The 12880-nt window shown below is 48.9% G+C and overlaps 1 protein-coding gene across 1 annotated transcript in view; it reads right to left on the bottom strand.

Annotated features, from left to right (window-relative positions):
- Positions 1-11902, bottom strand: part of ITPKB (inositol-trisphosphate 3-kinase B) — a 100483-nt gene extending 88581 nt beyond the window's left edge. Inside the window, exons 1-2 of the mRNA XM_066618687.1 lie at positions 11669-11902; positions 3745-5612 (exon numbers count right to left, since the gene is read on the bottom strand). Coding sequence (XP_066474784.1) covers positions 3745-5427 — 1683 coding nt within the window. The 5' untranslated portion in view covers positions 5428-5612; positions 11669-11902. The remainder of the gene's footprint in view (positions 1-3744; positions 5613-11668) is intronic.
- Between the last annotated feature and the right edge of the window lie 978 nt (positions 11903-12880).

The following is a 12880-nucleotide window of genomic DNA, read 5'->3' as shown; positions in this document are numbered from 1 at the left end:
TGTTACATTAAGGATGACAATGGGAGATAAGCAAGTTAAACAGGGATTACACAAAATGATTTCTCAAGCAATTAGGCTATCATACAAAAACACAGTGCTCTCCGACACCCCCAGCACAATCCTATGCATATCTACTCAGAAGTAAGTTCCACTGTGTTCAATTGAGTTTACTACTAGGAAAGTGTGTATAGGACTGCACACTCAAAAACAAATAAATAAAATGTTTCTGAATAATGAAACTAAGCGATTGCTTAGTTTCAAAATTCCAAGCCTCAGGGAACCCTATGGAGGGCTGCTTTGGGCTCCCTGCACTTCCTGAAGCCTCTAGCAACCTTTACTGACTACAAGTAAGTGAAAGCACCCCCCCCCCCAGGGACTTTAAAAGGGGATTGGACAAGTTTCTGGAGGAAAAATCCATTACGGGGTACAAGCCATGATGTGTATGCGCAACCTCCTGATTTTAGAAATGGGTTATGTCAGAATGCCAGATGCAAGGGAGGGCACCAGGATGAGTTCTCTTGTTATCTGGTGTGCTCCCTGGGGCATTTGGTGGGCCACTGTGAGATACAGGAAGCTGGACTAGATGGGCCTATGGCCTGATCCAGTGGGGCTGTTCTTATGTTCTTATGACTTAATCCTGGGGATCACTTCACTGTCTCTCCTCGAAACCTACCAGTTTGACAACCACTGATCTAGGAGATAAGCAACTTAAACCAATAGCTGTCATTTACTCCTGTGATGCATTAGATTAGACCAGGGGTGTCCAAAGTGACAGTCAGACTGAGAGGACTCGAGGGCTGCAAGTGGCCTCAGGGCCGGGGTTTGGGCACCCCTGGATTAGACTAACATTAACAGCTTCTCCCTCAATACAAATCACTCATATCTATCCAGCATTGAGTTGGGCAGCCCAATCTTATCTTTCCCTGGTGCCCAGCAGTGCTGAAATGACCACCACTGTACCCTGTGGGGCCAGAGAAGCTGCCAGAGATCTCCTTGGGGCAAGGGAACATTGATTCCCTTACCCCATGTTAAGTGTGGCTGGCCCTGATGGGTATATCTGGATCTGTGTCAGCCCTTGATCTGGCACAGAACTGAGAAGACCCATGTTAGGCTCTGCTGCCCCGGAGAGGGGATCAGATCCAGTGACAGCCTCTGCCGCCATCCCTTCCCCCCTCCCAGGTCTGATCCATCCATAGGCCTGCCCTCCCTCCTACCCAGTTTTGTACCTCCCCATCCCAAAAAGCCTTCCTGTTGCCAGGTGGAGATAGTCACTGCCCAGTGCTCCACTGATGTTCCCTTCCAGTGCTGAGGTCCAACACCAAGTGACTCCTGCTGGCAGAAAAGTGCCTTACAGCACTTTCAAGAAACTTTCAAAACACCCACCACTGGCAGTGGGGCAGGAGCACTGGTGATATGCTGGTTAGGCCCTATTCTCAATGGCAGAGAGCATGTTTTCAGACAGCAGTCCCAGGTTCAATTCCTGACATCTCAAGTAGCAGGGCTGAAAAAGATCTGCCTGAAGGCCAGGATTGGATTGGTGATCAAATGTCCCGGTTTTCATATTACTGTTGTTGTTTTTAAAGCAACTGCAGACATTAGAAAAATCAGTTTCACATTATGCAAAGCACAATGTTAGCATTCAGTCACCTGCAAAACATTCTGTCTCGGCATATTGTTACAACCCCATAAATCTAATGCACATAAGAGTTATTTAAGAAAGAGTTGTGAGACCAGGACAAATGTGAACTTCCTTGGCAGCAAAGCTCAAATTAGGAGTTCAGCAACAGATCTCAGGGACCACATCAATCTGAGCTAAATTCTGAAAACAGGAACCAAAGGGTATGGCTCACATCTTCCACACATCTAAATGTGCTTAAGCATAAAACCTGTGCCCACAGCCAGAGAATCAGGCATTGATCCACAACTATGTTACAAAAACTTAATACAATTTATAAAAGAAATTAACATCCTAGCTACAGAAAAATTTCAATACACATCTTACAACTTTACTATGAGACTAAGAACACAACCTTCTAATTTGATGCACATCTACAAAAAGGTCAAAGGTGCGCTTTAGTGTTTAAAGGACATGTTAACTAAAATGCCATAATCAACAGACTGACCATGTGAACGTTGTCCCATGTAAATAGCTAAACATGTGAACGTTGACCTTGATGAGCCAATACATTTCATGATAAAGACTTTCATTCTCATTAGGTAAATGTGTCAAAAACACTATTTCTCCCTTTCTGATGCTTCTTTGAAAGTCTGTATGAAACTTTGCTAAAATCACATGATTTTCAGGTGATGAACAACTTGACTGTGCAAACAGCTAAGTCAGACAGAGAGTGCCTGGCACTAGCTTTGGCCTTCATTTGAGAACAAAAGCATAAAGCATTCCTGATTAATAACAGCTGAAGGGGTCTTAGCAATGAAATAGAATGGTGGTTAGCAAGTAGATGGCAAATAAGAATTATTTTTCCCAGTTATGTGGGACAGTTGTAACAGCTGAAACCATCCCAGCAAACTAGAGCCCAGGGATTCACGGAAATATTTCTCACTCTGTGAGGTGAAACTCCATCATCATCAAATGGTGGAACTCCATGCAAAACTGAATTATGGGCAATTGAACAACTGTTGGAATCACAAGCCTACAAGAATGTGGGAACCCTCAGTATGGATACAAACAAGACCTTCCCCTTAATTCTTTCTGGTTGATATCTACATTTGCAATCAACTGACAGTCATTGTATGGTGGGATCCAAATGGAGCTGGCTTATTCAAACTGATCATATTCACATTTAATCTGGTTATTTTTTTAAAGTTAAAATAAACTGTTTAATTTTTAACATGTTTATTTCAACTAACTATAGTTGTGTCATTAAAAATAATCTCATTTAGCTTGAAACCTGTGTTTAATACAAAAACCACAATGGTAATTTAAAAAAAAAAAAAAGACCCATGACCATATATCCAACATATCTTGTTAATGGCTATTTTTCCATGTAAAACAAGAGCCATTATTTCTGAGATTAAGTGCTATAAATGGCACAACAAGTCATTTATACTTATAGTGAGGGTTTCTTTCTTCCACGAACTAGGAGAACCGTTAAAAAAAGCCCACAAATGAATAACCTTATTCAAATTAGCATCATGATAAATATCTGTAACATTTATAGCTTTGCACTATAAATCAACTATTTAAATCCTTATTTCAGTCAATTCAATGAATGTGCAGTGGTGTCAAAGGTTGCTGTTTCTGAACGAAAGCCACAGTGTGATGGGAAGGTATGCTGGCCACGAAGTTCAACACATCACTACCTCCAAATTCACTGATAAAATCAGGTACCTAAGGCTTTTGTCGCCATTGATAAACCACTCCCCAATCCCAACACTGTACGTTTTCAGTCCTTCCCACTATCCGGCTCCATGTGAATCTTCACCACAGCAGGATCACAGAAACTGGCAATGGACATTGTGTGATATGAAATTAGGCATAAGACACTCAAGAGACAGGAGGAGCGAAAGGTTAGGTACTAAACAGTGCCACAAAAGGAGCGCAAAAAGAAAAGTGGCCCAACATTTGACACATCTTTCCCATTAAGAGGATTTCCATCCCATCCCCAAACTGCAGAGAGGAGCAGGATGCCAACTGCTTGCAGAAGGTCTGACTTGGCATTGAGAAACCTTCTGGCACCAACCTCTGGCTAGACAATGAGTGTGATGGCTTTGCTCAGAACTTACCACTCTCGGTTTATCCAGGGTCTGCAGAGACGCTGGACTCTGGTCCAAGGCCCGCTCAGGATCACTGGAGATGTCCTCCTCAGACTCTTCCCAAGATGAGGAGAAGCCAGTGGAAGAAGCGGAGGAGGAGGACAGCTTCCTGATGGGCATGTTCTTTCGGGAACTCCCTCCTGCCTCTTCCTCCTCTTCCTCCCCCACATCAGTCACAATGACAGCGGGGATCCCGCTGCTTCCTCCACCACAGCAGCAGTCCCCTTCCTCCAGGGGCTTCTCCGGCTGTCCTTCTTCAGCCCCAGAGGGTCCTGGCCACGGCTGCTGTGCGGGATGCTGTTCCTGCAGCCCAGCTTCGTTGGCTTTAGCCATGAGCACAGGTGCTGCTGCTGCTGACAGCTGCTGCTCCTCGGTGCCTGCCGTCCCAGCCGCTCCGCTCCCACTGCCGCGCTCCTCGCCGTCAGTGCTCGCAAGGCAAGGCGGGTCTCCCGCCGGGAGCTGCTCTCCAAGGGGCTTCTGCACGGTGCCTGAGCCCTGCCCTCTGTGCGAGCCGCTCCTCCCCTGCACGCCTTCCAAGAAGCCTCGGTCCTCGGGGGCCCCTCCGCCCCTGCCCGCGGAGTGCCGCGCATCTCCCTCACCTGCTTGCCCCCCGCCGCCCGTCTCCCCAAGTGCCCGAGGCGCCCGGCACTCCCGCCGCCTCTCCAGCTCTCTGGAGCCCGACCCGCCGCTTCTCTTCTCCGAGCCCTGCCTCCCACTCGACGCCGGCCTCGGCTCCGCATCCCCCGGCCCCCGCGCCCTGGGGACCCCGTTCGCCCTCTCCAGCTCGTCCAAGCGGTGCGCCTCTGGCCAGGCGCCCCCTTCCTCCCTCCCGCCGGAGCCGTGCTGCAGCCGAGGCGCTCTGCCGCCCTTGCCCGCCTCAGGCGAGTCCTGCGCTCGGGACGCCCCTTCGCCCGTCCCCGTCCGCCCCGGGAGCTGCGCCCCGCCGAGCCCGTTCTCCACCTCCAGCGAGCCCTGCGCAACAGGAGCGCCGCCGCCCGTCCCAGTCTCTCTGGCGGCGGGCGCCTTCTCCGCCTCCCGCTCCGACGTCCTTCCCGGGGTCTCTGCTTGCTGCAGCGTCCCCGGCCCCTTCTCCGTGGGGTCTCTCGAAGGGCCGGGCGAAGGCGACCTCCTCCTGCCCGGCCGGGGGCTCCTGAGGAGGAAGGGGGCGGCGGCGCCCGGGCTCTGCGCCTGGATGTGCGCCTCGAAGAGTCCCACTTTCTGGGTCACCTGCACGTTCTGCATCTCCCGCTGGAGGAGCCGCGCCGAGCTCGGCGAGAGGGGCCGGGCGGGCGGGCTCGCCTGCTGCAGCCCTTCCCCCCAGCGCCAGCTGGGGCTGCTGAGCCGTCGAGGGGTCCCGCGGGGGCTCCCCTCCTTGGCTGTCTGCGGCGGCTCCACCGAGGGAAAGAGGAAAGCCGAGGCCACGCTGCCGCCGCCGCTGCTGCTGCTGCAGCCGCCGCTGCTCCCGCTGCTGGAGCAGACGCTGCGCCCGGGCAGCGGGCAGTAGCTGCTGTGCCTCTCGCTGCCCCGCACCAGCACCTGCCTGCGCGTCACCGGCGGGGTCTTGCTCCTGCCGCCGCCGCCGCTCTTCTCCTCCGCGTCCTCGCCGCTCTTCATGATCACTAAGCTGTTCAGCGCATAGCAGGACACGGCCATAGTCCTGGGTCCAGCCGCCGGGGGACTGGCTCCGCCGCCGCTTCCCCCTCCTCCTCCTCCTCCTCGGTCAGCGCCTGCCGAGCAGCCCTCGTCCTCTCAGCGCCAGCAGCGGCACCATCGCCCGGGGAACAGCAGCGGGCGCGCAGGGGAGACGAGCCGGCCCGGGCCCGCAGCTCCATAAACAACTGTGGGAGAGAAACAAGAGAGGACAGTCAGCGCGGGAAAAACCGAGACCGCTCGAGCCGGCCGCGCTCATTGGTGGGAGCCGCCACCGCCCGGCCAATGGCGACGCAGCTCCCCTGAAGGGCCGGGCTGAGGGCTGTGAGGGACGCGAGAGGCTTAACCCCCAACCATCACCACACTGGAGCCCTCCTCCAGCAGTCCAGAAGTGGTTTAAATCCCCTCACAGAGCGCAAAACTTGCACTTTATCCCTCAGACTGCCGAATTATAATTAATCTTATCTAATCTATCTGAACAAGAACCATCAAGAGCACACCACTTTGCCAGAATACAGTATTTAAGCCATTTCTGCCCCAACGTTGCATATAATAATAATAATTTTATATTTATCCCGCCTTTCTCCCCAAAGGGACTCAACAACAATATGCGCAACAAAGATCAAATGTGTACATCTGTGGGCTGAGCAGGAATGGGTTAATGTCATATAAGAAAACTGTGGCCATCAAGGTGGTTGAGGAGGCAGGTGAGGCAGAGCCTCTCCACCTGAGTCCTTCGAAAAGCACCACCACCATGTGAGGCACCCAAGCACCCACAACCCATGCGCAGAGTGCACAACCCACAACCCACACGCAGGTGAGGCAGTGCCTCCCCACTCATTTAAACTATTCTAGGGAAAATTAGACCAACCTAAGTCATTATGACAGTCCTCACTTCAATCTATTTTATAGCCTCTAATCCTGTTTTAATGCCAGGGCTCAACTCTGGGATATAGGAATAATAAAGAAAATAGCATAACTAGGGATGTGCTAGGGTGACCTGTTCTGAAGTAAGCAGTTACTGGCAGATTCAGATTGAGAGCTTGTGACTGCTAAACAGGCTTGGACCCTGGCGCCTCCTTGGGCTCCCTTGGGAGAAATGAAATAAAAGCATATTTAAGAGGAAATAGGTTGTGAGGATGGAGGCTTGACTTGTACAGTGCAGACTGTGGAAGTATAAAGTTTTGGGGACTGAAGCATAACCACTACACTTTTGGCTTTCTCCTGGAAAAGATGGAGCAATGAGAAGAGCATCTCTGAACATGTGCAGAATTTCTTTCAGAAACCACTATCAGCCCCTATTCCCCCCCCCTCCCGGAATAGTTGGCAAGGGCTTGCAGGGCAGGGCAGGGCAGGAACTCTGAGAGGAATGTTATCAGGGGGTACAAAGTTTCTTTTGTTCCCCTTCTCACAGGAGAAGGGGGCAAAACAGTGGGGGAGGGTCTCAACAGCTGTAATAGTCTTTGGACCCCAGGTCTACTGCAGTTGTGTTTCTGAGCTACTATACACTCTTTTGTGATAAGTGGATCCACCAGCCAAAGAGCTACTGTAGCAGGCCAGTTTTGTCTCAGATTTAATACTGTGTTAATGAGTGTCATGTATGCATTCGTATCGCTTGCTTCAGTTGCTGCCATACACCCACGGTAGCATCCCTAGCATCCTGCGTGGGCAGTGAGTCCAGATGAGATAAGAAAATGTAAGATCCCAGGAAATTTACTCTGAGCTGGGGTACAAATTACCCCCTTTACTCCCCTCTCATGGGCCCTGGGTAGAGACTAGATAGGACAGAATCCATCACCAAACCATCAGTACTACAGGAGAGGGGGCTTCTTGGTATGATTATGGAAATCTTGCAGCCTTTATATCTGATGCGCATCTGCGTTGTGGGCAGTACTCCAAATTAAATGATGTTCCTTCTTTTTTGTGCTAGGTTGTGTGCTAAGGGACCTTCATCAGGTGCATCTAATATTATTTACCCTATCACTAGTCCTGTTTATATATTATCTGGTAATCTCTGGGTGCCCGTCTTAATGGGCATCAGATGAGCAATTACATAGTACCTGTGCACATTTTTAGTTGCCATATAGGTTTGCCTATCTACTTGCATTTTGATGCTTTTGAAAGCAGCTGAACAGTTGACTGAAAGCTACATGCAGCTACTTCATATACAGACATCTATCTACAGGCTTATGGACACTCCTTCATGGTAAGAAAGAAAGTACTAATGAATTAGTAGCACTGATGTCTGATTTAAGCACTGACATAACTACATGATGTTAGCTCTTCCTACACACTGTCCCCTTGGCCAAATAGCTCTTGCCCAACATAAAAAGAATATTATTGTACACTGGCTCCCTGAGTTACAGACAGCTGCACTGGAGCTTTCATACAGGTGTAGTATGTCCTTCAGTAGTGCTTTCGTGCAGACGTAAGAGCACTAGCCCGACAACAATCTGATGTTTCAACTTAAGTACATTTCAACTTAAGAACAGACTCCTGGAACCTAACTTGTACTTAGTGCGGTGAATATTATACTTATTTATATGTATAGTAAACATGCACATACAATGAAGATTCAGGGCAATGTTGCTGAAAACATGCACCTACTTTTGCCGTTCAACACCCAATATGGAAAGTTAAGTCATAAATCACTTTGTTTTGGACAAATTCAGTGTGGTTAAATAAGGATGGGATTTTCCCCATCTTTTGGTACACACCTACAGAGTGGAGATTCTAATACATTCTGGTGATCATAAAAAAGGGTGGTTATCTAGTAGAAAGAATATGTGATATATGTGGTGTTACATTATACGTCTCTGGTCTCACATGAATTGTCTATTCTCAAAACAAATACTGGCCTATATATAGCCCTATCTGTGGAAAATCAGCTTATCTTTTGGGGTACTTTAAAGACTCATGGGTTTATTGTGGCATAGGCTTTTGTGGATCAGAGTCCACTGAGATGTAAGAAAGTGGCAGTCTCAGTAGACAGTGGTATGTGCATGTGTGTGCACCTACCCCTAAGAATCAAATTACATATAATGCAAGATACTTTATCTCTTTACATAAAAATTTAGAAGATGTGCCCATCTCAAAGAGTCTTCAAAATAGCAAAAGTGGGATACAGAAAAGCAACAGAAGAAAAGTGGGATACAAAAATTTAAAAAATCAACAAAATAGACAAACAGATCAGCCAATACCATCCAAATCCGTACAACAGAACAAACAAGAGCAAAAGCAACCTCCACAAATTCACCAGTCATGGGGACCACTAATCAATATTGAAGACCAGATGAAATATGATAAAAGACAGGTTTCACTAAATATCCAAAAAGTCAACAAGGAAGGGGGTCAGACAAGCCTACTCAGTTCCACAAACTGAGTGCTGTAACCAAGAAGGGCCTATCACACGTTCCCACCAGCGCACTTCTGATGGCAAGAGCAGGCAGAGCATGGCCCATCTTGAAGACCTCAATGGGTGGGCAGGATTATGAGTTAGCAGGCAGTCCTTTAAATATCTTGGTCCCCAACTCTTTATGATTCTAAAGGTCATGACTTTTAAAAATTATGTTTCATCAGGCATTTAAGTTGTATTTATTATTTTTCCCCTCCCCACAACCCAGCAGCAAAGTCATTTTATTTTTCCCGTTGCTCTATGTTATAATTTACTGTTATTTTATGTCAATTGCTGATAATAGTGTACTTTGCTTTTATAAATTGGTATGGTAATTATTTCGTGCTTTATTGTGCATTACCTTTTGGAGGCTGAAAGGGGGATATAAATTCTTATGTAAACCAAAATAAGATAACCAGCACTTTGAATCAGGCTCAGGAACAAACCAGCAGCCACAGAATGGTATAATAGTATTAACAGAGTAACATGCTCTGAAAAAAGGGCCTTCATCAGCACTCTGGATGCATGATTCTGCACCAGCTGCAGTCTCTAAATACTTGGCAAAGACATCGCCACATAAAGTGGGTTACAGTAATTTCACCAGGATGTGACCAAGGCATGTGTGACTGTAGTCAGATCTGCCTTCTACAAGGAGGGGCACTGCTGGTGTACTTTCTGAAGCAGCGCAAAAGCAGGATGGCCACAGCTGCCATCTGGCCATCCAGGTGCAAGATTTGGTCCCAAGGAGTATTCCCATGCTCTGTCAACTGCTAATAGCAATCATGGGTGGGTGGGTGGGTGGGGGGACTGGTTCAGGTTGAGACTACAGTGTCAGAAGAATATGGGTTGACCCTTCCCCCCCCCAGTCATCATTTTCCTCAAATAAAATCTCCCACTAGCTGATATTTGTCCCACTGGGCAAAACATACAGATATCATATGGCACCTGGAATGTTTTGCCTCTCAGGGCAATAGCAGCTGGGACACAGCTTTTTAAATCAGGAAAATATTAAATGGTTAAAACACACACACAGAGGCCAGTTTCATTCAAAATTCCCCCCCCCCCCCACAGCTGCTATTAATATTTTAAAAACTGAGAGAGATCCTATTCACAGATCTTCTTTGGCCCTATGATTGCCAACTCATTTCCACAAAAGCTTATGCTGAAAGAAATGTTTGTCATTAAATCGTAACAAGACTCTTCACTGGTTTTGCTACAACATGTTAACATGTCTATTCCTCTGGAATTTGCAGCAATACTATATTTCTATTATATTTGCATTGTAATGTTTAAAATACTCTATAATGGCATTTTCCCACAGTTTTAACCCCATCCTAGCAAGGCAGGCAAAGTCTATATCAGTGGTGTTCCCTGAGGGGGGTACAGTGCTCAGTTTTGCAGTTTTGCCTCAATGCGCCATGCTCCTCCCCCTCACCATCAAAGCCATTCCAGGCAGTGTTGCTCTCAACACCAGAATGGCTCCTACGCAAGGGAGTAGGGCAGCTCACAAGGTGCATTGAGATGCCTACAAAACTTAACACTGTGCTTCCCCTCTGGGAACTCCAAGGGTCTATGTTGTTATTTCAAGATTTTTAAGGATAACTTGATTTGACCAAAGCCACCCTATGAGTCCATTACCAAGCTGGGAGTGGATTCCAAAAATGAAGCACTCTTGAGCCACTGGCTGTCACACTGTGTGTTGTGTTGCTTTATTACACCTGCTGTGTAATATTTGTGCGGTCATGCATATTTAAGTAAGTTTGCAAAGGATTGTGAAGACACCTGAATCAAAAGTATGTTTCTGTTCTCTATCATTTCTCAGACAGATTTTTATGTTTGTGTTTTTCCCCAGGTTCCATCTCCAAATGCCATAAATACAGTAGAATGCTGTGGATCTATCTTTGTGTACTAGAACGCACTAGAGCACCTGTGTTTTTACTTGCCAAACCTCTGTTTCAGAATTCCAGCACATACTTTTGTATACACAACAGTGCACATAAATAGTTCGGCAACCCTATGCTGTGTATGTTTTCTTGGATGTGCCATTGAGTTCAGTGGAGCTGATTGCTAAGTTCATGTGTATAGGGTTGCAGTGCTCACAAACCCAATATGTTCCACGCATGCTTTTCTTTTGTACAAGAATCACAGGTTGGAGCATTGTGTCCTAGCTAGCTGCCTCAGCGATGCTGAACTAGAATTACAGTTCCCTTTTTGGAAAGGTCACTGGTGTCCATTTGTGGAAAGCGTGACCTGGTGCGCATTAGATATTTCATAAGCATGCTGGATGTGGCCATGTACAATCCAGGCTCCTGGATGGAGATCTTTCCCTTAGGATACAGGGCACGCATGCAGGTGATGACCTCTTTCTTGCCAAAGGTGAGATGCTGCTGGCACAACTGAGCATCCCCCCTCCTGGAGAGGTGTGAAGTTGCAATCCTATGCATGCTTTCCTGGGAGTCAGCCCCACTGAATTCAGTGGGACTTCTGAGTAGACATGCTTGGCTTGGGCTGGAACTGCCCTGGCTGACCTGCCTTGATGATCTTGTTGCTTCCCTGGAAATGCGCATGCGACACCCCCCCCCCCCGCAGCCACATTTCCAAAGCATGCACTTGGGGTTCTCTTCTCGTTTCCAGGGCCTCCTGCCACACGGTTGCGCCCAGAAGCCGGGGAAGCCCAGGGCTGCCCGTGCAACAGAGCGGAGCTGTGCAGAAGCTTGAGCAATGGGGCGATTGTGCAACAACGTGCCCCGCCGCCGCTTCCCGCCGCGGAGCCCCAGCGAACGGCGGAGGGAGTGGGCGACAGGGAGCGCGCGCACAGGCAGGCAGGCAGGCAGCGCACAGAAGCCTTACCTGTGGCGGCAGAAGGGGCTGCGCGTGCCCAGGTCACATTTCCTCGGGGAAGGGGGCAGGCAGAGGCTGTCGCTCCATCCCCTCCAACGCCGGCGGGCTTCCCCCCGCCCGTCCTGCTCTCAGGAGTCCGGCTTGCAGGCAGCGGGTGGCTTCCGAGGGCGGGCGCCGGGCTCGCCTCGCCCAAGACCACCCTCCTCCTGCCCCTCCTCGGGCCGCCCGCCTGGCCGCTCCTCCAGTGCTTGCTGAGCGCACAGGACCAAGAGAGAGCGAGAGACTCGGGAGGGGAGGGGGTCGGAAAGCAGGAAGGAAGTTGTGAGCCTGTCTGGGGTTGAACTCAGCGGAACAAGTTTCTTTTCTTTGTGTGTGTGTATGTGTGTGTTCTAGTGCTTGGCAGGGCGGCTGGAGGGAAGCACTGAAAAAAAAGTTTCCATTGTTAACCAGCTCAGAACAAAATCTGCTCCAGCCTTTGTGGGTTCAAGATACACCATCCATTTTTCCACCCCTCTTGCTATCTATAGCCTTTTTTATTTTTACTGCAGCTATTTAAAAACCTTCTTGAGACACACACCAGCTCTCTTTTTCTGCACAGAACCACAAGGTCCTCCCAACCTGGGTCTTCTGCTTCGCAGTCACCGTCCTTGGTGTGTGCCTCCTCCATCCTCAACCCCTGATGAGGCAACACACAGAGCGTGGGGGGCAGTGGCATACCTATGGGGGGATAAATGCCCCTGGGTGCCAGGCTCACTGGGGGGGGGAGGCAGATGTTCCTTCAGCCAGGATGGCCATTTCAAATACCTGGGATCCCTTTTCAGTCTGATTCTCGGTTTGCGCAGGGTAGTGGCACGGTCCTGACGTTGCTCACTTAAAAGGGGAAATGGTCCTCTTTGCGTCTGTCTGGATTGCAGAAAGACCAGTGAAGGCTTTCTAAGAGGAGTGGAAAGCAGAGTGAAAACAAAGAAGCGCCAAAGGTAAAAGAGCCAATGAGTTTCCTCACGCATGTTGTGTGTGATTATATTTTGCCCCTTTGTTCTTGTTTTCTTGCCACCTTCTTAGTATGATGGGTGTGTCTCCGTGCCATTCATGGGAGAGACTGGGGTGCAGGGGAGGTACATGACGTTTGGCGAGAGGCTGCATGTTAGTGGTAGAGTACAGGTTTTGCGTTCATACAAACTTGTCATAAGTGCTAACCAGTACTGGGAGGTGTGGCCCAAC

Source organism: Tiliqua scincoides, chromosome 1 (genome assembly GCF_035046505.1).
Source record: "Tiliqua scincoides isolate rTilSci1 chromosome 1, rTilSci1.hap2, whole genome shotgun sequence".
Lineage (NCBI taxonomy): Eukaryota > Metazoa > Chordata > Lepidosauria > Squamata > Scincidae > Tiliqua > Tiliqua scincoides.
Note: the sequence above shows the minus strand (reverse complement) of the source record. Positions and strands in the feature narration are given on the sequence as shown.